This window comes from Trematomus bernacchii, unplaced genomic scaffold, assembly GCF_902827165.1.
Source record: "Trematomus bernacchii unplaced genomic scaffold, fTreBer1.1, whole genome shotgun sequence".
Lineage (NCBI taxonomy): Eukaryota > Metazoa > Chordata > Actinopteri > Perciformes > Nototheniidae > Trematomus > Trematomus bernacchii.
In genome coordinates, this window is record NW_022987705.1 from 9,619,783 (window position 1) to 9,645,522 (window position 25,740).

General features: G+C 40.7%; 2 protein-coding genes across 2 annotated transcripts in view; one reads left to right on the forward strand and one right to left on the reverse strand.

Moving 5' to 3' along the window:
- The window catches only part of kctd16b (potassium channel tetramerization domain containing 16b), a 64,794-nt gene extending 61,367 nt beyond the window's left edge, over positions 1-3,427 (reverse strand). Inside the window, exon 1 of the mRNA XM_034139879.1 lies at positions 1,939-3,427. Coding sequence (XP_033995770.1) covers positions 1,939-2,776 — 838 coding nt within the window. The 5' untranslated portion in view covers positions 2,777-3,427. The remainder of the gene's footprint in view (positions 1-1,938) is intronic.
- A 16,161-nt stretch (positions 3,428-19,588) lies between these two features.
- On the forward strand, positions 19,589-24,579 carry yipf5 (Yip1 domain family, member 5). Its single transcript, XM_034140299.1, has 6 exons — positions 19,589-19,685; positions 20,423-20,535; positions 20,848-21,023; positions 22,034-22,179; positions 22,352-22,533; positions 23,452-24,579. The coding sequence occupies exons 2-6, from the start codon at positions 20,429-20,431 to the stop codon at positions 23,612-23,614; spliced, it is 774 nt and encodes a 257-aa protein (XP_033996190.1). The 5' UTR covers positions 19,589-19,685; positions 20,423-20,428; the 3' UTR covers positions 23,615-24,579.
- The last annotated feature ends 1,161 nt before the right edge of the window (positions 24,580-25,740 follow it).

Below are 25,740 nucleotides of genomic sequence, written 5' to 3' on the forward strand. Positions count from 1 at the left end.
GTGTGTGTGTGTGTGTGTGTGTGTGTGTGCCAGTAGCCCCTACCTCCACTGGCTTTGGCTAGTTAGCACTAAATCAGGGGTTATAAAAGCCAAAAGCTTTCCAGTCATTGTAGCCGCTTCATTCAAGCCGTTAAAGCAAAGCTCTTTTCCCCTGGAGCTTGACCAGCAAATCCCTGTCATCAATTTTCTTTAAACTCCTTTTAGCTCTATGACCATGTTACCATTTGACTTGTGTGATTTATGTGGCTGGTAGTGGTGTTCCCTAAGTGGTGGTGAACGTATGGTTCAGTGATTTCCAACCAGCGGTCTTCGAACCAATCCCCAGCCTTACAAGGAAGATTAATAAATAAAACATATTTCAGAGACAAATTTGACTGATGTGATAAAACTCAACTGATCAAGACAATCTACAAACTGTTCTTTAAACGATGTTGGCATATCGTCCTGTCACTGTTGCAAAACATCTGGATGCTTAGGTACTGAAATAAAAAGCCAGTAAGTAAAAGAACTGGCTGGGTAAGATGTCCCTTTCATTGATCTGAAATTGTTTTCCTATAAATATGAAGCATTGTTCACCACATCAACTTCCAAAAGTTACGAAGTTATCTGATAAGATTTGAGTTTGAATAAAAGGGTTTATGATCACAAGGTTAGTTACAATGACTGCATACAGAATTCAAATGAAGCCCTCACCTGATAAGCGTTAGGTGTCATTTTTCAAAATGTTATCTTTTCTTAAAGGCAATTAACCATATTTCTTAAAACCACTGTGCAAGAAACCTTTGCTTTATGCTATTAGCAAATATCATGGTCGCTGCCTTGACACATTGATATCAGTGCTGGCAGCCTCTCCAATATTATTTGCAACAATATTCAGCGTTTGCTGTAATACTGCAATGTATATCATTGACTGTATGTAACAAGACTTGATTTAAAGTTGAGGGATACAAATATCTCTTGAAAGTAAAGAGTTGTGTATTTATTTGTTGTTGTTTTTTCACAATATTTTATGACATCTCAGTATTTATTCCAAGGAAAAGTTCATCTGATAACATCCTTACAGTACCTATAAGCACACTTACAGTTCCACTCTCAATCTTCTTTATGGCGGCTATCATAGAGTTCCTGATAGATAACATATGGTCAGATCACAGAATATAAATGTTTTAGTTGCATCATAAAATCTTATTGGGAGCTAATTTGAAAGTCACCATTGCGAGACTTCTGCCAGCTAAGGTAAGATGGAGAAATGGAAGAAATAGAAAAGCCAGAAGGAAATTCACGAAGTTGAAAGGATGGGACGGATGAAAGCAGACAGGAGGTGGAGTAGAAAATTGCACCTTGATGAAAATTGGCAAGCATTGACAAATCATTGCCTCGAAGATTGCGGTAGCTCAGATGGGGGTGAAATTATTAAAAATCTGGTTAAATGTTGTGAAATGTCAAATAGCCTGCAAGAGCGTACCGAATGCTGCAACATGCTGCAATAGGTTTAAGCACACTGCACGGGAAGTAGCCTGTCAGTTATGGGTTTGCTACTGATGGTTGTATTGCTTCCAGTGAGAAATAAAAACACCTTGACTTAACTCCAATAGCAAGAGCCCTTACTGTCTTTTTCCATAAGGGCCAGACAAAACTTCAGACAATGACGAAGCGTGTAAGTTTGACCCTTTTTTTATTTTGGCCGCCTCCAACTATAAAGTGCCTAAATTAAGTAACTATAGGTCATGGAAACAGGTGAAAGCTGCTCTCATCACAATGTTCAGTACACCCACATCATCCAGAAAAGGGGTTGTCGTTGGCTAGGACCGCCCATCCTCCCCAAAAACGACATGTCTCTCCCACAAAGGACCAGCAAAACAAGTGCGCCTCCTAGCGGTCAGTCCAACGTCCATGTGAGAGTTGACCTGCTGTTATAAAATCAAAGGTGTCACTTACGGTAGAAGACGTATTCTGTGTAGCTGGACCAGATCTTGTCCTCTGTGTGCTGGTTGACAAGCGAGGCTGTGACTGACGAGTTGCAGGCCACCATTTGGAAACCACACTCCGACAGCATGTCAAAAGACCTCTCCAGGTGCTTGAACTTGAGGTAAAACCGGGAGGTGTACCGTTCCGGGGTCCTGTCCGGGTCCCGGCTCTCGTTCAGGGTCTCCCCGAAAACTTCTTTGGCGAGGGCCACCCTTCCGCATATCAGTATCCGAGGCACCCTCCGGAACTTGGCGTCAGTTTGACTCTCCCGGCCCATGGTGCACGACCCCCGGTAACCCACCGTGATGAAACCGCTCTTTCTGTCCGCGGGGACCAGAGAGGGCGGCGGGCACTGCCGGTGGTCGCTGCCCTGGGACCCGTCTTCATTGTCGCTGTGGCAGAAGTCGTCCGGGCTTTGCTTTATATCTTCAGGGGTCAGGAGCTTCACTAAGTCGGGCAGCTGGAAGTACTCCGCTTCTTTCCTGAGCCTCCCTTTCTCCGGGAAATGGTCCGGGAGGACGACTTGCTTATCACGGAGGTAGTCCAACACATAGCGGAATAAAAACCCGTCTCTGTCGATGAAATACCGGCCTTTAGGATCTCTCGCCAAGTCGTTACTTGCATCTTTTTTGGAGGAGAAAAGCTTACCGAGTAAAGAATTCGGGGTGCCCACCAAAGTTGAGTGACGTGTGTAATAAACCTGCCCCCCTACGTTTAATTCAACAACATCTGGGAAACTGTTCTGAACTGAAGCGGGCTCTTTGGGGTTAGTCCTACAGTGTCCACTCAGCGCCATCGTTTCCGTCATGAACAGAGCAGGCTACACCTATTTCTACAGCAAAGAAGCGACTGATCGAGATTTTAAAAGTTGCCAAACGATGTCCTCGGTTATTCTGCGTGTATGCAGGCCCTCCAACTTCATCCCACTACAAACTGAATAAGCATTTTTCATCGATCCATGGCCATTATCACCTACCAGTCTTTAGCAGTTTTCGAAAATGGGGGGAAGATTGCAGTCCGGGGCGTTCCTCTGTGAATGTTAAATGAAAAGGCTGAGATGGGTGACTTGGAGGAGGGAGGATTCAGTGCAGCGAGAGAGGAGAAATGTATCTGGGCACATCAAAGCCTTAAACCAGTGGCTAATGTTAGACAATTACACGGGGTGGGGGGCCGGAGCAAGCTGTAAGAAGCTTGCCTTTTTGATAGTAATAGTATTTTCCAACAATCCTTTTGCACACAACCAGAAAAAAAGCGAAATAGAACAGGGAAAACGCGAGAAAAAGTCCAACAACTTATTTTAGGATATAGTCCAAGCAGTAGAAGGTAGTGTCACTTTCTCCTCAACTTCCCCTGAACACCGGCAGTTTTTTCCGGGCTGTGGGAGGAAGCAGGATGCCTTTCAGTGGCGAGAAACTTCGCAGAGATTGCCTTCAACCCTCGGGAGTCCTGTTATCGTTTTGTCTGTAGCCTGTCACTGGAAACATGTCTCCCGATCCGAAGTCACCCCCTCAGAAATCTTATTTCTTAGAGGTGTAAAAAAAAAATCTAGATTTGTCCTCCTTTTACGGTGCAAGGGAGAGCACCGACCCGCTGCTGCTCGCTGCTTTTACCGGGAGCTGTCCTCGGTGCTGAAACGAGCATCTAACCCCCCTCTCCTACTCACCCTCCCTCCCTTCCTCACTCCCCTCCCCTACAGAGCTGGGTGGTGTCTTCACGGCTGCTCTCCCTTCTTGCGCACACACACACACACACACACACACACACACACACACACACACACACACACACACACACACACACACACATACATACAAACGTGCACGTACAAACACACACACTAGCTAGCGTATGGGGCGAATCCTGGCATCTGGGTGGGAAAAACGAATGTTTCAGGAACCATTCAACTAAAATCAGTCCTATTGTCCTATTCTCAGAAAAGCCCAATAATCATATACAGCACATCACACATGTGTTATATGAATGTGTATAATATTACCCCCAACTTCATGCACCTGTGACACACAGTCAAAGGTTAAATGCACCTGTTTAAAACATCAGTTGTATTCTGTCACAGCAATTCCAGTCCATAGTTGTGGAACTGCTGCATTCATTATTGTGCCATTATTATAATAAACTAAACGCTCACAATGCTGCAATTTGACCCATAGCTTGAATTGATTTGCATAACATTTAGTTTGCATATGTAAATACAGGACAGTATTTGTGTTTCCACTGAATAAATAGAGTGTATTCTTCCTAGTTTAGCCTTTTGATTGCAACATGTTTAAAGTTTTATTTCGAGACTAAGACTTTGTAAATATTAAATGATCTTAACACAAATCTTCAAAACCCAGGTGGAGGGCTGTAAATGGTTGTGAATTGGGACATTTTTTTAAAGATGAGCAACAGCGCCTCCCTCTGTTTGTATATAAAGATGCCCACATTTAATTTGTCAGCACCATGGACAGATCCTCACACAGACAGCAATAGAATAAGTGGAGTCACATTGTTAACCGAATATACTTGATGAAGATGTATATGAATTTCCTATTTAAATTTTCAAGATATGTGACTAAGATTGATCTTTTCTGGTTCTGCGTGAACATCCATCTTAGTCACAGTTTGAGTTTATGAGACAGAAGTGACCAGATGATCTTGATTTACAGGATACCATGCATTAGATTTCTACATAGGTTTGTGATTAATCAATAACAAGACTGCTAGAAAAGTCAAAGTATAATCCGTAGTCACGAGCACACACCGCCTGCCCCAGCTGCAGGGCCAAATCAGGGCTTGTATGAAAAACAAATATTGTTAGATAAAATATAAAACACACAAAGTCTGCTGTTTCTCCGGGAGTGTTGTTCCTAGCAAACTCTGTTGTCATCACAGCCCTCTGCTTACATGCTGCTTTTTATTTTCCTTTTACTTCCATCTGTCCACTTTTCAATAACCTTGCCCTGAGATTTTTTTTTGTGGCATTCCTTCGCCAGCTGTGTTGTACCTCTGAAGACAAAATGCCACAGCTTTTCTCTTTGAATGATAGAATTGTCAGTCTGTTCAGCCTTGTATTAGCTGACGTGTACAGAGGCGGAACCACTGAGGCAGTCATTGCGTTATATTGGTGCATGAATTGGTAGGAGTTAGTTGTTCGTGCTCAGTGGCACTTCTGCAAATATTGGACATCAGTTAAATTAACAAGCACTGCAACTCCTGTATTTCCTCTCGAGCTGCCCTGTCTGTATGTAGCCTAAATTAATAACAACCCCTAGTCTCTGTCCCACCTTTCCAAGCCACCTTTTTTCACTATACTCTCACATTGTATACATTTGAAAAATTCAAATCCAATTTAATAAATTATAGTAAATGGTGAAAATATTTACGCCTGTGTCTGCGTTGCGGTGTTATTCAGTGTTTAAAAAGATATATATATATATAAAAAGGATGGGAAACATTTTAAAATGTTAAAACTTTTTAAACAGCTCAGTATGACACAGATACATAAACTACACAGCGTATGCTCAGAAGATATTAATAATACAAATGTGCTAAACAGTCTGTGTCAGCCAGTATGTTTATTGTATTTCTTGGCAGTACAATTTGAGACACTTAATCACAAAATCAATGCCTCCCGTAACTATTAACATTGATTGACAAATACAAAGATAAATGGAGCAAGAGAGTGAGTAATATGAAAGAAAGTGAATGATATAGAGTGAAAGAGAGGAGGTGAGCCTGACTAGGACCTGAGCAGTCACCTGGAAGTAGGTCATGCTTGTAGATTCATCATAAATAAATGTAGCCACTGCACCGCTCCCTGCTGCTCGGCTATTTAAAGACCAGATAATTGACCACCTGTAAAGACCTAAACCTGTTTGGGTCAGCACAATATTTATTTAAACTCCGATCTCTCAGTCCCCAAAGAGCACTTAGTTTAAATGGCATAAAAGCTTTAAAATACAAACAGCAAAACGCCCAGCAGTCCCTTTACCATAAGAGACCACACATTCCTCCATGTTTCCTGCAGGCATTTTGAAATATATTAACATAGACTGAAACATTCCCTGGTAAAAGGTTTTTTAAAAGGACATTTTGGAAAATCAGATTCCCATTTACTCAGTCAGTGAGACAAATCCCACAGCTGAAAGCACATATTTACATCAAACAGGCTGTGACGTGTATTTTAGTTTCTTATTTCCTTTGCTGTATCAGATCTTTGAAAACTCATTTCAATCCTATACTGGTTATTACAAAATAGATTATGAAATATTTACCCCACAAGCACAGCGTCAACATTCATAATTTATTATTCCTCCAAGAGAGATGCAATATTCAAGAGGTTTCTAATTTTGTACATTAAAAATAAATCCACTTCTTACTCTGCAAATAACATCTTAAGCACTTCTCTTCCTTTACAAAGACCAACTCGCAGCACATTCATGTTCTCCTCGTGCAGTGCAGACAACATTATTAAAGGGAATTTCGGGCCAGTCACAGATGGTTGAAATACACAGCATACTACTCCTACTTCCATCTTTGAGTACAGCCACGCTGAATGATGCCAGGCCTTCGATGGGATGTCTGCTCGTACAGCAGGCAGACATTCAGTGCGGAAAATTGGTTGAGAGTGTTTACCAAAATGAGTTTATATGTAAGCCTCAGCACTTCCTTAGTCAGCTATTTATAAATACAAAAAACTTTGAACAGTGCTGCAACTTAAATTGTCCGTTTTGAATGTTGTTATGAAAACAGTATGCAGGGTACATTCTGTTTAAAATGTGAGAAAACACTAAACCAATCAGTGGATCAAAGACCACCAAGTATTTTGAACTTAACAGTTAACCTTTTATTTCACTTATTCAAAATGAAGAGGATTGGACCAGTTGTGAAAACATCTGAAAAATGTCAAGTATATAGTACACAAAATAAAATGATGGTGTTTCTGCAAGAAGGGACATTGCACTCGGTGAAACTACTTTTAATACATACATACAAAATTGTCAATTTAAAACAAGAATAGAAGCATAATCACTGTGTCAGGAAATCATCTATTTGGTCATTTCTTTATGAAGTTTACAAATGCTCAGCCCCCCTATTCTTAGCAGGCTGGTGACTAGCCTTAAACTTACCTAACAGGTACCCTCCAACACCCTCGGCTAATACTGCAATGAGTCATCAAACTAATTGTGTCTTCAAAGGCTGCTCGGCAAGGATTTCAGCTTATTTTAGAAGTCTGCTGATGAACTCATAAGCAAGAAGCTCCTTTCCTCTGCAGTATTGATCTTCAAACATACACTTTAAGTCCTTCTGGGAATTAGCAACAAGTCCCAATGTCCCAGATTTGGTATCAAAACTAAATATATTTAGCTTATTCGAGCTTCTTACCAATTTCACTCAGATGTGCTTCATGAGTCAGTCAGGTAAGCTGAGGAAGTAGCTTTAGTTGGTACATTATAAATCAAATGTTTGCATCGGTTTTATGACACATTTCTTTACAGGAAAGATATTTCAAAACAGACAACATTTCAACAGACACATTAGATGAATATTTGTTGTGACTATGACTCTGTGATATTCTCTTGGGTCGTGAGAAATACAATTACAATATCTCAGGATTTCAGTCCGATTCAGCCGGTCAAAAAATGACTTTCTTTGTGCTTTGTGTCGCTTTGCTGCCCCTCTCTCGTTCCCTCACCCACTCTCTGTACAGGCCAAGGCAGCTTTCCATGCTAAACTAGGTCCACTGCTCTCCCCGGAGACAAGGCTATTTAACAGGAAGCCCACTAAACATTAAGGGCTTTGGCAGCAGAGCAGAGCGGGGTGTTGAGGGACAGACACACGGCTGCAGGAGCTAGGAAACTATGAGCCTGGAAGAAACCACAGAGAGACAGGAAGTTGAACGCCCTAGCTTGTCTTCTGGCCAGCAACACAGCAGCAAAGCTGTCATCCCACTCACTTACACTCAGTCGTCAGGTGTGTGTGTGTGTGTGTGTGTGTGTGTGTGTGTGTGTGTGTGTGTGTGTGTGTGTGTGTGTGTGTGTGTGTGTGTGTGTGTGTGTGTGTGTGTGTGTGTGTGTGTGTGTGTGTGTGTGTGTGTGTGTGTGTGTGTGTGTGTGTGTGTGTGTGTGTGTGTGTGTGTTGAACTGTGTACTGGTGATAGCATCAAGGCAGAGGGTGTCTCATTGGAGGCAGGTCTGAGCAGAGCAGGGAAATGTTGAATCTATTTTGGATGACGCCAGCGGAGCGAGAAGTTACTCTTGAGTTACTCTTGTGGAGCTGACAGCAGAAGCTCTGACCTTTTCCATAATGTTTAATTGTTTGTGGGCTGAGACCCAATTGATAACTTTGTAGCTTTTATGACAGCAGTATGACATGTTATATTTTTGCAACTTACTTTAAACAGTTTTGCATGTGAAATGATGTGTCATTCACACAAATGCTTTTCAATTTCAAGACATTCACTTGAAATTGAAGCATAAAAATGGTTTATGTGTTTTTCAGTTCTTAGCAAGAATAATGTTACAGCATTCAATAACTAAGTAGATGTGTTTACTGAAAGACACATTTACTCAGCAATGGATACCAACAAAGAAACAAACATTAATCCATCAAACACCCAAACCTTCTATTCTGACAAAGGCATGCAACGGATGAAGGGCAGGGTATGTTCAAGTCGCTCCTCTGTCACAGGCACTGAAAGAGCAGAGAGAATTATAGTTAAAAGTCTTTTTACACCATGCTTTTTTTCAGGCAAATAGTTGTGATACCAGTCTTGTGTGTGGGCACACAGTACAATGAGGGAGAAACAAGTAAAATCCTTATCTTCTTTGCAAATCATTTCATGACAACCAGCATTTACGTTTAAATGTCCAACTCTGGGACTTTTAGAGATAATATACATGACAGGATTGTGTTAAAATGATTGCAATGCCCTTTGGCAAATGGACGCAATACAGCAATCAGTTGGTTTTCTTTTTTGGCAAACATATAATCAACTCCTCCTTTCTGCAATATGTGTGTTAAAATATATCTATGAGGAGAATATAAATCGTGCTGAAAAGTAATAATAGCATACCCAACTGAATAGTCCTCTCCGCTGTTGTTACAAGGGAAATAGTATATTGGCATTCAAAGAGATGATCAAACGTATACAACCAGGAGGTTTTTTTGGTATCTTACAGTACAGTAGCTGGTGTCTGATTCAATTTGCACCATGTGGGATTTAGAAAGCAGTTGGCCAGGTTCAAGCAGTGGGAGTAGTGTAAAGATGGGAGGGGGCGGATGATCTGACAGCTCCTCAGTAAGGGAAATAATCTCTGTTCTATTGTTTTAGAACAAATGCAATCCATTGAGTCAGAGCATGTGTAAGTGCATACTGACTCATCTCTCTCTCTCTGGATGGCATCAGACGCAGATGAGCCGTGATGAGCATATATTATTCAATCAGATACATGTTAGACCGGTTTACATTTGCACTCATATTTTGAGGAGTACTCTTCAGTAAAATGTGGCATAACCTAATTGAAATACAACAAAGTGTACATGTTCTTTAGCATTATTCCGTTTGAAAACACAATCAAATTCTTGCATTTAAACTAACCGTTTTAGAATGGTGTTTGATTTGCTCGTGGATAACGATGTTCTTGAGGTGCTGCACGTTTTTTTTAAAAGAGCCTTTGCCTAGACCCCTTTTACCACCCTTTTATCTTTATTTTATTTATTTATTTTGTATTGCTTTTTATTAATTCTACCGTGTTGTGTCATGTCTATTTATACTGTTCCTGCTCACTGCCTGTAGCACTTCGGGATTTGAATTCGAATATGAAGTGCTTTATAAATGGAACCCATTATTATTATTTTCAGTAGACCATATGAGCTGGAAGGTTGTGTTGAGTAAATGAAAGACTATATAAACTTAAATGTGCTTTCAATTTCCATGATATCCCTTTCAATCTCAGGTCTCTGTTTGTACTTACAATTGAGAGTTGTACACTAGTTTAAATGTGTTGTCCAACTTGTTATACATATAATTGTATTTCAAACCTTTTGTTGCAATTATCTAGTAGCCTATAAGTCTGAATAAACATGAAGCTCGATGCAGAATGATACCTGCCTTAAAAAATATATATCTTGACATTAACAATCCTAACAGAAACCGATCACCTCACATTGGCAGCCTCAAAGAAAGGCAAAGAACTGATGTGTTTGCCAAGAAGAAAGTCAGCCCATATCCGAACAGTTTCTCCATCTCTGAGGCCCCTCCTTGGCGGAGAACAACGAAGGTGAGTTCTCTGAGCCTAAAGGGATCTTAACCCTGTTGATTTGGAGAAACCATGCAGACGAGATGTTGCTAAGCACCGGCTCTCCCTCTGCTATAGCGTAAAGGCCATGTGGGAGCACTGTGGAGGGCAGATAGCTGAGCTAGTTTACTGCCGTAGTCAGCTCTCCCGTGGTGTGAGTTTCTGCCTCTGTGAGTGTGTGTATGTGTATGTGTATGTGTATGTGTGTGTGTGTGTGTGTGTGTGTGTGTGTGTGTCTCTCTCTCCCTCTCTCTTGCTCTCTTTCTCTCCCTCCAACATTTTCCATGCTTTCGTCTGTGGCTCTTGGGATTAAAGGGTTGTTTCCACAGGTCTTCAATGTGTGAAATATCTCTTGATGCATGAGGCCAAATCTCCAAAATCCCTTAGTACTGTAAAACCCATTTTAAGGTGTATCCAATTTTACCCTTCAGCTAATACCATCAGCAGTTTACTGTAAAGGCTTCAAAGGATCTTCTGAACTTTAGAAAAAGCAAATGTATTGCAGAAGTAAAAATGTGCTCTCACAATATCTGATTTTCACTACACGCTTACCACGGCCGAAATAATTCACAATATATTTGGGATAGGGATTTAGTAAAACATGTATATATTAATCCCAAATCAAATTATTCTTTTACTTTTTTTTGTGTACGTTGTTTCAAATGTTCACAAATGAAATACAATAATATGTGGGTCGTTGGGCAGAAAGACAAAGCGAGAAAGGAATGGGAATAATTTCAGAGACACTGGATTATTTACACAATATAAGCACAGGTGTATTAATCTGACATCAATACTTCATGTTTTAGGTATCAGCGTTATCATCGGTTATCATCTGTTGGAGCTATATATTATTTAATAGTTTAACATTTGTTTTCTTGTTGTTTTTGTGTATAGTAAATGTAAAAACAAATTGTGATATTAATAGATAGTTAAAGTAGTGTTATGCTTTTATTTTTGAAGGCATCTTTGGGCACTGGGTTAATGGGGCACCTGGTGTAATCGTATATATTGGAGCCAGAGCACGAGTAGGCATATTGCTTTCTACCAGGGTGATTCAAGAAAGAAGGAAAGCCCTAGGAAAAGCTTAAGGAAAGTAAACCTGCTATTGTACAGTTGTGATAGGAATACAATGCACAGAACTGACGATCTTGTCTGGACTTTGATTATTCCCTGGGTAAGATTTGCTATCTGGTGCCTCAGCGGCAGTTTACTTTTAAGTTAACTTTCTGTTTTACTTGTCTATGATTTTGTCCGCTACATCATCAATACCAGTATATTGCAACACCCCTATACTCATCTAACATTTATACTCACAGCATTTATAAACACAACTTTCTAGACTTTTCAGACTTTCATACAACACATCGTAAAGTGGGCAATGAAGAACTGCATGCAGCGCTGCACAGAGTGAAATTAAAACATGTTGTCAGTATCTCTCAGCATGAGAGAGTGAAGATGACAGATAAGGACTAGAGGATGTATAATTGAACGTTTGGTGGTTCTCTCTTCTCTCCTGTCATCAGTCATTTCATCAGGAAAGCAGAACCTCCAAGCAAATTACTATAGGGATTACAAGTCTTGGCTACAGCTACGTTTGCATTTTTGAATAGTCCTCACTTAATATGTCAGGAGACAGTCAGTTTTTGTCAACTTGAAATGACAGACAACTTCATTTATTTTGATACAAATAATTCTCGTTGATGTTTTTAAATGGATATTGCCAGTTCAGCTGGTTTGCAGAAAATATTCCTGTACCAAGACAGAAATGGTGAATTCAGATGTTGTGTTATCCTCACAGAACCATACGGGCTATATGTCAAGACTCATCTTTTAGCAGTGACTTTAAACAGTAATACAATAAGAAAATCAATTTTAAAAGGATATCTTTTCTCTTTTGAAAGTAGATTTAATAATGCTACACTGCAACTGATCCTCATGACACTGTGCATTCATTGAAATAAACCAATGGCTGTCATTTTCTCTCAACTCATGTAGAGAAGAAAACACAGCTAAAGCCAACAAGATCATACCTGTTCTCAAAGGATTGTGAATCGGCATTCTGGGAAATATAGCGTGAAGTTGAAATATAGGAGGCCGTTTTAGGGGAAGTGGGTTGGCCAACAAAAAACACAAAATAAATTGCCATAATTACTTTTGAAACTTCTAAGTTAAACATCATGAACTGGTGATATAATACTGTGTGAGGGTATCAGAGGGAGGACTTTCTGGCACTTAGCAGCCAGACTGATGATCACATTATGTAAGTTGGCAATTCCTCCAGAGTCCCACAAGAGAGCCTGCCTCTTACTGTTGGACCCGCTCTTACCCCTGTCAAGTCATTAGTTTCAGTTAGACAAAGAGAGGAACCAATCAGATGGGGAGCTAGACTGATGAAAGTGGCCTTGTGTCAGCCCTTTCAAATTGAATACAAATTTAGATAATTAAGTGTGCATGGAAATGTGTTATCTATTTTCCAATAATAATAAGATGTATAGCAGTACTGAAGATGCACTTGTGGATTTCAGTCTTTTCTCTGTCATTATAAGAAATCAATACGACACACTGACACCTCGTGAAATTTGTTAGTCTAAAGATTGGCAAAGTTTTCCTTCCAAAGACATTGATCCCGACACCATCCTCGACGCTTGCATTAATCTTAATAGATAATTGCATCAACAACTTAAGATCTTAAATGAGATGAGGTTTTAATTGTAAAATGTTGATTCTGCACTCTTGATGTGCTATAAACAACAACCCCCAAGATGCTGTCAAGGCGGAGAGAATATAGATTGTCTTTCATTTGATCTGCAATAACAAAATTCTGCAGCATTGACTCACTGGGCCAAAGCCAATTTATGTCCAGCATGAACTATCACGCAGGGAATATAATCAGCAAGGCCAAAACTTGTAACAAAAGTTAAGGGGACTCGGAAGTGAAACTTGGCAGAGTGGCTGTTAGATTCGGAGATCCAAGGCCATGCCACTGTTTTTAATATGAGACTTATTTTAGAAGCCTCTAAATCTATGTTGACATGTAGAGCACTCGTGGGTTGACTGGCGCTGTCCCTGATGCCAACCACAGGCTGATGAGAAAAAAGATGCCATGCAACTCCACAACACAGTCTGTCATAAGGCATCAATCTCGGATCAGGGCTTACATTTCAGGATCAAGGCTTTAAACAAAATTACACTTATATCGGTTCACGTGTTCATTTGGTGAAAATATAAATTGTCTCCCGTATTGAATCTATTCAGCACAGATCGCGCATGTTCGAAGAAGTGTTACCTGATTTCTGTTTGTTCTGTCCACAACAGATTTACAAAAGTGAAATTTCACAAATAAAGTTTATGTATAAAAGCGTTGGTATTACTAGTTTCATCACTTACAAAAGGAGATGTGTTTTCAAATTCAGATTCAGATTCAGATTCAACTTTATTGTCATTACATAGTACATGTACAGTACTAGAGACGAAATGTAAGTTTTGCATCTGACCAGAAGTGCAAAATAGCAGTGCAGGTGTTGGTGCAGGAGTCTACATAATAAGAATAATTATAAATGGAAGTTCACTTATTATAAATAGAATAATTATAAATACTGTAGGCTATAAACAGATGAATATATGCAGTGTAAACGGCATTAATAGTAAAATATATAAACAGGTGGGTGGTGGGTATGGGCTTGAGTCTATCAGGGAGCATAGTTCAGCAGGGTAACAGCCCTGGGGAAGAAGCTGACCCTGAACCTGCTGGTCTTGGACCGGAGGCTCCTGAGGCTCCTCTCCGAGGGTAGGAGGACAAACAGATAGTTTGCAGGATGAGAGGTGTCTTTAAAGATGTTGTGCGCCCTCTGCAAACACTGTATCCCCTGGATGTCCTCGATGGCAGGGAGTGGGACACCGATGATGCGTTGGGCGATTTTCGTCACCCTCTGCAATGCCTTCCTGTTGAGCATTGTGCCGTTCCCATACCAGGCTGTGATACAGCTGGTCAGGATGCTCTCAATGGTGCAGCGATAAAAGTTCACCAGAATCTGAGGAGAGAGGTGATCTTTCTTTAGTCTCCTCAGGAAGAAGAGACGCTGGTGAGCCTTCTTTACTATGCTGGTGGTATTGTTGGACCATGAGAGGTCATCAGATATGTGGACCCCCAGGAACTTGAAGCTAGACCCACGCTCCACCACCGTTCCATTTATGTGGATGGGAGTATGTGTGTTGCCTTTCGATTTCCTGAAGTCCACAATGAGTTATTTTGTTTTTGTTGTGTTAAGGGCCAGGTTAATGTCGGCACACCTTAGTCAGATGCTGAACCTCCTCCCTGTAGGCCGTCTCATCGTTGTTGTGGATGAGGCCGATCACCGTTGTGTCGTCTGCATACTTGATGATGGTGTTTGAACCATGTACAGGGGTACAGTCGTGGGTGAAGATGGAGTAGAGGAGGGGGCTCAGCACGCAGCCTTGTGGGACACCGGTATTTAGGCTGAGTATCATAGAAGAGAGATTATCCAACCTGACATGCTGGGGTCTGTTGGTTAGAAAGTCTAAAATCCAATTACAAAGGGGGGCGTTGATGCCCAGGTCGTTGAGTTTTGTGATTAGTTTGGAGGGGATGACGGTGTTGAAGGCTGAATTGAAGTCGATGAACAGCAATCTTGCATAGGAGTTGGTTTTTTCCAGATGTGAGAGGACGGTGTGAAGTGTTATGGAAACAGCATCTTCCGTGCTCCTATTAGTCCGGTATGCAAATTGATGGGGGTCCAGTGTCGGTGATAGGCGGGATTTAAGCTGTGCTACGACCAACTTCTCGAAGCACTTCATGAGAATGGGTGTAAGTGCAACGGGACGGAAGTCATTCAGGCCTGCTGTAGCGGAGTGTTGGGGCACTGGCACTATGACGGTGGTTTTAAAGCATGTGGGGACAACAGTTTGGGCTAGGGACAGGTTGAAAATGTCCGTCATGACCTCAGTCAGTTGCCCTGCACAGGCCCTGAGAACGCGGCCTGGGATGCCATCGGGTCCAGCAGCCTTGCGTGCATTAATCCTGCTCAGTTTGGTGAAGACGTCAGAAGGTGAGAGTGTGAGGGGCTGGTGGTCTGCAGGGGGGACAGCCTTAGTGGCTGTCTCCTGGTTGTCCCTGTCGAAGGGAGCATAGAAATGATTGAGCTCGTTGAGGAAGGAGACGTCGTTTGACGGGAGAGAGGGGGTGGTGGGTTTGTAGTCAGTGATGGCCTGAATGCCCTGCCACATTCTTCGGGGGTCGGAGTTATTGAAGTTCTCCTCAATCCTCAGTTTGTAGCAGTGCTTGGCCTTCCTAATGCCCTTCTTTAGGTGAGCCCTGGATAAACTGTAAGCCCGTTCGTCACCTGATCGGAAGGCAACGTTTCGTGCTTTCAGTAGTTGGCGAACTTCTTTATTCATCCACGGCTTCTGGTTTGGGTATGTTGTTATCTGCTTCAGAGTGGTGACACTGTTGATGGTGGTGCTGATGTAGTCCAGTACGGAGGAGGCGTAGTGGTCAATGTCTGTATGGGAATCCAAGGTGGCCTGGGTGGCAAACACACTCCAGGCTGTGTGTTGAAACTTGTCCTGTAGCATAGAGTCTGCCTCCTCAGGCCATACATGTTTCATGTTGACTTTCAACCGTTACATCGCCAGTGGATGGAAATCTCATGTTGGAAGAAACTCACTTCACAAAGTCTTCAGCTCATGATTAATATTTCAGTTCTCTTGTGACTCTCTGACAGAGTGAACAACTGCTTCAGAGAAAGGACTGCAAATGCCAGATGCCTACTAATTCATGATCTGTGCTGCAGTCATATCAATAAGGGGCAGGAAATTCAATTTTATTAATCAATGGAATTGATTGAATCCTACAAATGTTCTTAGGAAATGTTTGCAATCACTCAGGTTTGTGTGTGTTCTGTGTTTAATATCATGTTCGACATGTCGTGTGCAGAAGGTCAAAAATGATCCCGTTGGCAGTTTTGTCCATACGAACATTTAATAAGATAGTTTGCTTTTTCCTCTCTTTGAGCCTTGAGAGGCTGAGAGACTAATCTTAATTGAGGGTACAGTAGGTGGTTGGAGATGAGGACTTGCTGCAGTAGAGTAAATTCAGTAGTTTTAATCCACTCATCCACCCCGCCAGTGACACGAGGATTACAGCATGAGCCCTTAAAAGAGGAAACCAATTATTACAGCATATGGTAATACACTGCCCTTAATTCCATTACCCTCTCAGCACTTTTCAATTTTCTTTCATTAAGTGGATTAATAAGAAAGACGTGTTCTTCAAGTACATACATGATTAAAAGTCTATAGGAAGATGAGAGGCAATGGGGGGGGGACACATTTCTGCTTCATTAGTCGTGGGCGTTTGTTGTAGGAATTCCTGTTTTGTGCATCAAATGTATTTTGTTCATCATGTGGCAGAGAAATGATCCATGTTGAGCCTGTACAGCTTAAAGGCTTGTTCATAACATTTCTTTCTTCATTATATTAGTTAGTGTTGTTGTTTTTTTCTCACTGTTCCCCACTTTTCTTGTGTCATGAGTTGCATTCATCTGTCTTTCAGCATACTAAACTGTCTTGGAGCTTTTTCGGAGCGAGTAATTTTACATAGAGAGTGGAATCTATTGCCAGCATTGCCTTCCTCAGGAATCAACATTTGACTGATGGTCACAAAGTTTTTGGGCTAGAAAATGTCCTTGACAACTGCTTTGTCTCGCAAATATATGAATATTTTTTTCAAATATTGTTGCCCTGAGACCCAAACTCAATCAAAGTTTCTTTGTCAAATACGGAAGAGGCTTATAATGTCTCTGTTGAATAATGACAACGTTTCCCTCCATGCTTTTTCCACTGCATTATTTTTCGCATTTCTCTTTCTGTAAAATATTGTGTAACTCCAGGCTAGGAGCAGAGCCAAGTCTGTATAATTTAGTTCCTTTTCACACTGCACCAGTTAGTTAAAGTCAAACATGTTATTGTTATGGAGGCCAGAGGTGTTTTTGTTTCAGCGCTAAGGCAGAAACAATCTAGTTTTCATAAGACCTAGGCAAAGGACACCAGGATTGTAGTATTCACAGATGCGACAGAAGTACGGTATTACGGTTTAGTCATTTTATATTTACCATGTGTATTTGCCATATGTAATTATATGTATTTGTCTTTTAAAACATAAGGTTGATTTGTACTTTTCCATGCATCAAAGGTCAAACCCACATCTGTGACTGCTTCTCATTCCCTCCCTTCCTTATTTCTTCTCAGCAGAGGTCATCAGCCTATTATTCAGCCTATTATTTTACATTATCTTTCATCATCGGAGAATTGAACCACCTCTGCAGTATGGGTGATTGTTCTGCTCCTCTGCATCCTGATGAAAGGGACAACCTTTGTTCTTGCAAGGAGCCCACAGCTTGTCCTGTTAAATCATCTCCTACTCGCTGTCACTATTTCTTACCATTATAATCTGGTTTTCTCAAACTATGAATCTGAACTCAATAGGGTATTATGATATGGTACGCAAAACACGCAGTAATCTAACCACATATCTTTGGGAATGCAACTGGTTATTCTTCTCCTAGATTTGGATGTGCTTTGCCTTCAGTCTCTGCTTACATTGTTAAGAAACAGTGGTCAGCACTGCACTTCTATTTTTTTAAACATGCATAGCACAGTTTGAAAATTCCTGCATTTGGTGACTATCGTGTAATACTGTCATGTAATACAACAAGTGATAAATAGACTGCCCATTTATTACATTTTGACGGGGGAAATTTGGGTTAGGTGGAAATATTAATTATTGTCCAATTGCTAGTAAAGTTATGCCACCAGGTGCCGACTGAAAAGTACTCAAAAGTACTTGAAAGAACATACATAACATGCATCTGTTTGCAACTCACCTATATTATATATATCAATATTCCAATTACTGTAGACTATTCTGCACAGTTTCTATCATATTCTGTTTCTATTATATTCTATTTTATTCTATTTTATTTTATTTACTTGTACTATTTTATCTGTTTTATTGTGTTGCACTGTTGGAGGAGCCTAAGATGTTCATTGTCATAACTACACTGTAGCAATGCACAAATGACAATAAAAGCCTTGACACTTGAAACTTGAAACCTTTAGTCCAGAGTGAGGCATGTTGTAGGCCTACTCACCGGGTCTAGTCTGACTTAAAATTCACAAAGAAGAAGAGTCTTCCTGGACCTCAGGTTTACAGGGCTTTATTTATTTGAACAATACAGGGTTAATATCTGAAATATAGCATTTTATTTTCCTTAATTAAATCATTTAAAGGAAACCTATCATGCTATATTTAAATGATACATTGTAGGGCCATACCTATATAAGGTATATTTATACGTTTCTGTTTTCAAAATACCAAATAGATCATGCATTTTAGCCATGCCTCATTTCGCTCTATGTGCTGTTTGCTGTCTACGGGTCTGATTCTGCTGACCACGCCCCCCTGCAGGAGAGGTGAGACGTGCTCTGATCAGCTGCTGGGCTGTCAGAAGAGGGGGAGAAAAAGAGATCTCCGTGTTTTATTATATAGAGTCGTTATTCATTTGTTTTAAAACTCAATAAATAACAAAGAAGACCTTTGACCGGCACTTTTCTAATTTTGTCCGGAAGATTTAAACTTTAACGGACATCTTGACCGGCGAAACAAACTGAAACTGAAACTCTGCCGCACGGTCCCCTCGTTCCTTGGAAGAGGCGGAGAGGTGGGTGTTTGTCATCTGCTGGTGGACTAACCGGAGAGAATTACAGTGCTTGCCTCGACAGGGAGGGATTGCATTGCAGCGGGAGCAAACGCTTGCCTCGGGGAGGGAGAAAGAAAGCCACAGCGGAGAATAAACAGAAGGGTAAGCATGGTAACCAAGTCTTCTTCGCTGCTTTTGTGGCAGACTACAGCACCACTTACAGGCCTGCATATGTACTACAGCGTCTCCAGCGCTTTCGAACGGCAATGGCCGTAGCGCCACCGTCCTGACGTCAGGACAGTGTTCAAATCTGGATCAGTTTTTATCAGATCCGTTGCAGCCCCTTTTTTAGAGATTTGGGTATGGAGGAAAATAGAGAGGGTTGTGTTTTCTGACACTTGGTGAGTTCCCTGGAACACCGGGGACACATATTCATGTATAAAAGACGTACAAAAGTGCATTTTGCATGATACTGTAGGTCCCCTTTAAATAATATCAGTCGTGCCGTTCCACACTCCGGTACAGTAGGTGGCGGCATGCACCTTTAAACGTTGGTGTGCAGTCCACCAAAAACACAAAAGAAGAAGAAGAGGCTTCCTGTTGGCTGTTGTCATCCCGGAAGATTTACCTTTCTCCTGACACGTAGCAGCCTCAACCAAGTTGGCAGGGCTCTGTGTAGAATTGTCAAACAACAGAGGTACGTGTAAGCATTTGCATTGCTTTACAGTTTAATAATGATGTATACGAAAGGGTAGTTCAATTAAATATTTAAGGCTTCACTGACATTATCCACCAGCTATGCTTGCTACAGTAGTTCTCCAAAACTGTTATTGCTAACACTAGCTTACCTACTAGCAGCAGATTTAACGGTACGTTAGCCTCCCAAAGTTATTGTTGTATTCCGACATGTTTGTTGTAGTGGTTGTGATGGTTAAACCATGTTATATATACAGTCTATGGTTAAACCATGTGATAATGTATACAGTTAATAATAAAACGAGTGGTTTCATCATAGACTAAAACATACACTTTTATCTTGGTTTTGAGCGTGATGTTGACTACGTAAGCTAGCTCACAGTGGTATTTAACTCATGGATTTAACTCATGGATTTTACGTTACCGCTACCGCTATTCTAACTAACTGTCCTATGCGTTAATGTGTATAAATACAGTGTTTGAAACGTTATAAGAATCAACGTCTTGTGTCACCTAAGTCACCTAACCTAACATTAGTTACCGAAAGTAAAGCTAATAATTATGGAAAGCGTCCATATGTTTAACCATGTTACACGTTTCCTTTCTAAGTGCTATGTTGTCTTAGATAATATAACTCTTATAACGACACCATCGTTGTTTACCATCTCACTGTAGACCACAATATTTGACCTAGTTGATAAGCTGTGTTCCTTTTTTTCCATTGTGTTTGCAACAAAGTGAGAGATGTCGGGGTTTGACACTTTCAACACAGACTTTTATCAGTCCAGCTACAGTGTAGATGACCAAAACCAGGCAGCCCAGGGCTACAACAATGCTGAAACCCCATACAAGTAAGTGAAGAAAACCTCCATTACCTAATACTCCCTCAGCTGTTCACATCACATCCAAAAGGGCAAATTGATAGTTGATGTTCCATTTCAGCTGCTAAAGACTAACCTACCTAACGTTTTTGTGTTGCTGAATACCTTCTTTTACGTCTATTCAATGTATTTGTAAATGTGATTTAAGATAAAGTGTCTGTTAAAAAAAAGAAATACTACTGTCTAATTGAAACGACATCATCAGAAAGTAACCTGCAAGGCATTTTATGTTCTTGGAGTCAAAGAGAGTACTGTTGATCATTTTCATTCTGTTTTCCCCAGGCCATACGATGGTCAGTACGACTACTCCCAGCCCATGGGCTACGCTCCCCAGGGGGTGATGCAGCCCCAGCAGCCTTACACAGGACAAATCTTCCAGCCCACACAGACCTACACTCCATCCCCGTCACAATCCATGTATGGAAGCAGCTTCGATGATGAGCCGCCACTGCTAGAAGGTAGGCAAACCACAATGTCACTGTATGTTTTGTTAAATGTGCTAAAATTATCTGATTGTTATTCTGTCAGTTGATCCCTATTGCTGATTTTGTTGATGTTGATATTAAGGTGTCATTCAACAGTTGCAGGCGGCAGCACAGTCAGAGAATCTAATAGCTGCAAGAGAGCTTTGACAGAGTAGGAAGTGCTGACAAATCCAAGGCTGGCTATCTGAAAAAGTGACTTCAAATTAGCAGAACTGACTTTTCCAAAATGTGGTTGGTTGCTATTTATAACGCTGTGTTGTGGATTTAAATGGTAGTTTCACTTCCTGCTTCTTACACTTTAGAAATGTATCTTATATTTATTTTATTTGTATTATTATTTCAGTCATTTATATAGAGCTGAAATCACAATGTTAACCTCCATTGCACTCATGTGTGGTACACTAACGTTAAAATGTCGCTCATCGGTCAAATCCACACTCTTTATACTTAAATGAGAGTGACCTAGATAGATAAGATGAAGATAAACGCTTTCATCGGCCTGCAAGACGCTGACTGAAAGGTCTGAGCATTCCTGAAAGAGAGACGTGTCTGTGGTTTTCACTGTTTGCTTGTGTTTATAGCAAAACAGTGCGCCTTCTGTACGCCCTCTTGTATTCTTTAGGTTGAAGAGCTAAGATTCAAAGGTTTTATTGTCCTTTGCACAATAGCAACAGTGTAGTTGTTTTGCACTGAACATCTTAGGTCCCAGGCCCCTGCTAACAGTGCAACACACAATACAACAAGACATAAAAGAAATAAGGGAGTTAAAAATTGCATTAAATAAATAGTGCAAGTGAAACAATGGTGCAGCTTAAATGCAGGACTAGGTAAACTACCTACATGTACAATTATTATTATGTCATCCTTTTTAGAAGTCCCTACATAACTCTTGTAAATCTATTCGTGCCAATTTGTTCCTACCTACTATTTTTGATCATAGATCCAATTTCCAAAATGCCTGGTGTGTGTTTTCTCCGTCTTAGAATTAGGGATCAACTTTGACCATATCTGGCAGAAGACTCTGACCGTCCTCCATCCAATGAAGGTGGCAGACGGCAGCATCATGAATGAGACAGACCTGGCTGGCCCGATGGTCTTCTGTTTGGCTTTCGGAGCTACTCTCCTTCTGGTAAATCATGTAGTTAATGTTGGTGTTTCGAATCTGTCGAAGTATAATCAGGCACTGACATCCTGCACCTTTTGTTACAGCCTTGTATCTTTACACCTGTACAGCTGTCATCATGTCAGTGTGTGCATATCTATATCTGACTGTGTGAACTTTGTTTTCTTTCTGTTGACAGACGGGTAAGATCCAGTTTGGCTACGTGTACGGTATCAGTGCGATCGGCTGCCTCGGCATGTACTGCCTCCTGAACCTCATGAGTATGACGGGCGTCTCCTTCGGCTGTGTGGCCAGCGTGTTGGGCTACTGCCTCCTCCCCATGATCCTCCTCTCCACCTTTGGAGTCCTCCTCTCTTTACAGTGAGTACAGAGATAAAAAAACTCTTTAAAACCTGTAAAACAAGCAACGGCTTTCATTTGTCTATAGACCGCACTGCTAGACATTATCTATTACTTAACACCTGGGGTGTAACAGTAAAAGGGAGTCTCTGTGTGGTGTGAGTTTGGAACAACACGAAAAAAACAAATGCATAAGAATGCCATGTTTCAATTTATTTTCAACAAAGAGTATGGCAGTGTGACGGAAAATGTTAGAGAAAGACACAACTTAGGCATACTGTGTTCATAATAAAACATTTCTGTATTACATTATAGGTTTAACAAACACTTAAAGAAAAGGCAACAGTTCTCAATAGTATATACAACTCAAAAGACTCTCTCAATACAATAAAACAGAAAATAAAAAAATACTGGTAGAAATGACTTTATCTCGTCTCGGCACATCTGGGTTCTGCCATCAAATGTACAATAGCTGTTGGCTATGTTTCTATTCACATACCCTACAACGGTGGAGCACCTCTGTCCACAGCTCTCTATTTGTTGCTGTTGTAGCTGACTTGCAACTGTAGGAGGGTCTTCCAGCTCTGATTATCGTTCACACCAAAGTGTGTGTGACTCCACACACCAAACAACTTGTTGTTTTAATCTCAACATATGTTGCTAACGCCGAATGGCTGAAAGTTTCCGAGTGGAAGTCTGCTGCATGCACCAGACTGAGACCTGGAATATCGCTCAATAAAGAAACCGTTACAGCCCTGAAGAAGTTTACATTTTTCAGTCGTTGTGTTAGTATTGTAGGACTTCCAAAAAAGCTCAGCTTAAGTAAGATATTGTGTAGTACTATGTACATGGTTAATAATGGTGTCTTTGAATTTCATCAAAATAGCTACATATAAAACAGTAAAAGGTAACTTCCTTTTTATTTCTTGTCCTCTTTAGGGGCATGCTGGGAATTATACTAACGGCAGCAATCATTGGCTGGTGCAGCCTCTCAGCATCAAAGATCTTCATCTCGGCGCTGGCCATGGATGGGCAGCAGCTGCTGGTTGCGTACCCGTGTGGTCTCTTATACGGGGTCTTTGCACTCATTTCTGTCTTCTAAAACCCATAAAATAACAGTTCCAAATAACCGCTCCACGCTTTCTGTAATTTCAGTGTAATTAGTGTAATTATTGGCCAATTACACTGTTATTGTAGAAAAGTAGGAGCTCCTTTCTAAAACGGCACCAAGGTTTTTGTTTTCTTTAGTAAGCCTCCACCTCTCACTACATTCCGACTTGACCATATGCAGGCTGGCGTATTGTCTCATTCATGTCTCCTGTCCACTTTGCTCCATCATACATCTTAAAGAAGAGGACTGTGAAATAAACCTGGTGAAGAATTGAAAAAGAACTCTCCTATGGACCTTGTTAAGCCTTCAGTGGCTGTACAGTCCGATGATTCTAAGGACATGAATGGGAAGAAAGTGAGCAATTATTTCACACAATGAAAACCCGAAGAGGACATTTTAATTTAGACAAACGGAACAATTTTCATCAATTTTCAAGGACTGATAACCGACTCTCAGCAACAATTTGGAGCCAGCGGGAAACGATTTTTGTAAAAGCTGTTGTGAGGTGTTTCTGTAAAACCCCTTTTTAGAATCTAACCCTGTGAGACAAGGTGAAACACAGACGTTCCTTCTGCACAAGACTACATAAAACATGGGATATCTTCCTCTGTATCTTCTTCGCTCCATGACCAAGGATTCTATAATCTCATCATTCACTCATCAATGCATCGGTCTGATCTTTGATGTTAAAACAGCAGCTCTTCTAATGTATTGGTTTATTATATTAATTCAAATGTTGATGCTTTTCAAGAAGACACCAGTTGCAACAAAGGCATTATTCTAATTTCGAAGCAAACAGATTTGATTAGATATCGAGACAAATGAAATTCTGAGAGTGTACATTTCTAGGACCAGACATCTATCATTTTTGATTTAGTCACTTCACTTTGTATGCTTTGATGTGTCATCTGTTGTTCATGTCTTCATATGCACATTAAAGTTGTCTTTGAAAGTTATCCGCCTTGTGATTTTAAAAGATGCCTTGTATGGTCAACTCATAATTTAAGCGGTATAACCTTTTATAACTTGAAGCTAGTGGCTGTGTGTCAGGAGAATGGCAGGTGCTTACTTGAAGACGTGGGTGTATGACTCATAATAACAGTTTTCAACAACCTGGGGAGAGTTTATCACAGAAGGCTGCTAGATCAAAGGAAGACATCTGCACATTTTGATCCACTTAATTCATAAATGTTCTTGTTCTTAGGTCTGGAATCTTTTCAGGGTATTAAACCAGGTTAGTCATAACATGAAAGGGAGTACAGACAATTCTCTATGAACATGTTGACTCCATCGATAACGCACAATAACCGCACATCACCTCTTCTGCTTCACCCCTACGAATATTTCCACTTTCATAGTCATTGTGTTCCCTCCTGTTTAGGATATGGATTATTATAAGTGATTTTCTAAAATGTTCGGCTCAGCTATTAGTGGCTATCGTCATGTTTTTTTTCAGTTTCATCACCTTGCAGTAGTTGTTTACAAGTGGAGCATGATTTTTAAGTAGAAACCTCCTTTACACCCGGTTTCAGGCTACAGGAAGTACACAAGGGAACATAAACAAGGAACAAGTCAATGGCAGGATTTGTCCATAATGGTGTAGTTTTTTTATTAAACACCACTTTATGTTATTGTGGTCAATTAAATGTGAGGTTGTTGCCTATTGATCAAACTACTAAAAAAAGGCTTCTGCAGAGATTATTGGTAAAAGTGTGTCTTATATTTTTTATTTGACAAGTAAGACTACATGGCCTGAAGATCACTTAGAAGATCAGGCAGAGCCTAAAACTCTAAGCTGGTGTGTGTAGGAGTTTGGCTAGCCTGCAGGAAAAACAGCACATGACTTTGACTTGACTTTAAGGCTTTAGAATGCAGGCTCTCGCATTATCTAAACAGAAGGTTGACAAGAAGAAATATTGATGGTTATTGTTGGAACAGTTTTTTTCTTCCTCCTTCTGGGTTTTCCTTGAACTAACATACACAAAACCTATACACATAGGGGGCTCCTTAAATGGCCGATAACCCACTTAGGAGGAATGAATAATTCAAAAATGAAAATGAAGTGCTTTTTCTATTCCAGAAAACTCAACATCGAGGATATGCTTTGCATTTCAAGC

Coding starts and splice junctions, on each gene's coding strand:
- yipf5 (XM_034140299.1), top strand. CDS start 20,429: ATGTCGGGGTTTGACACTTTCAACACAGACTTTTATCAGTCCAGCTAC. Junction 20,536..20,847: donor AATGCTGAAACCCCATACAA/GTAAGTGAAGAA, acceptor TGTTTTCCCCAG/GCCATACGATGGTCAGTACG. Junction 22,180..22,351: donor TCGGAGCTACTCTCCTTCTG/GTAAATCATGTA, acceptor TTCTGTTGACAG/ACGGGTAAGATCCAGTTTGG.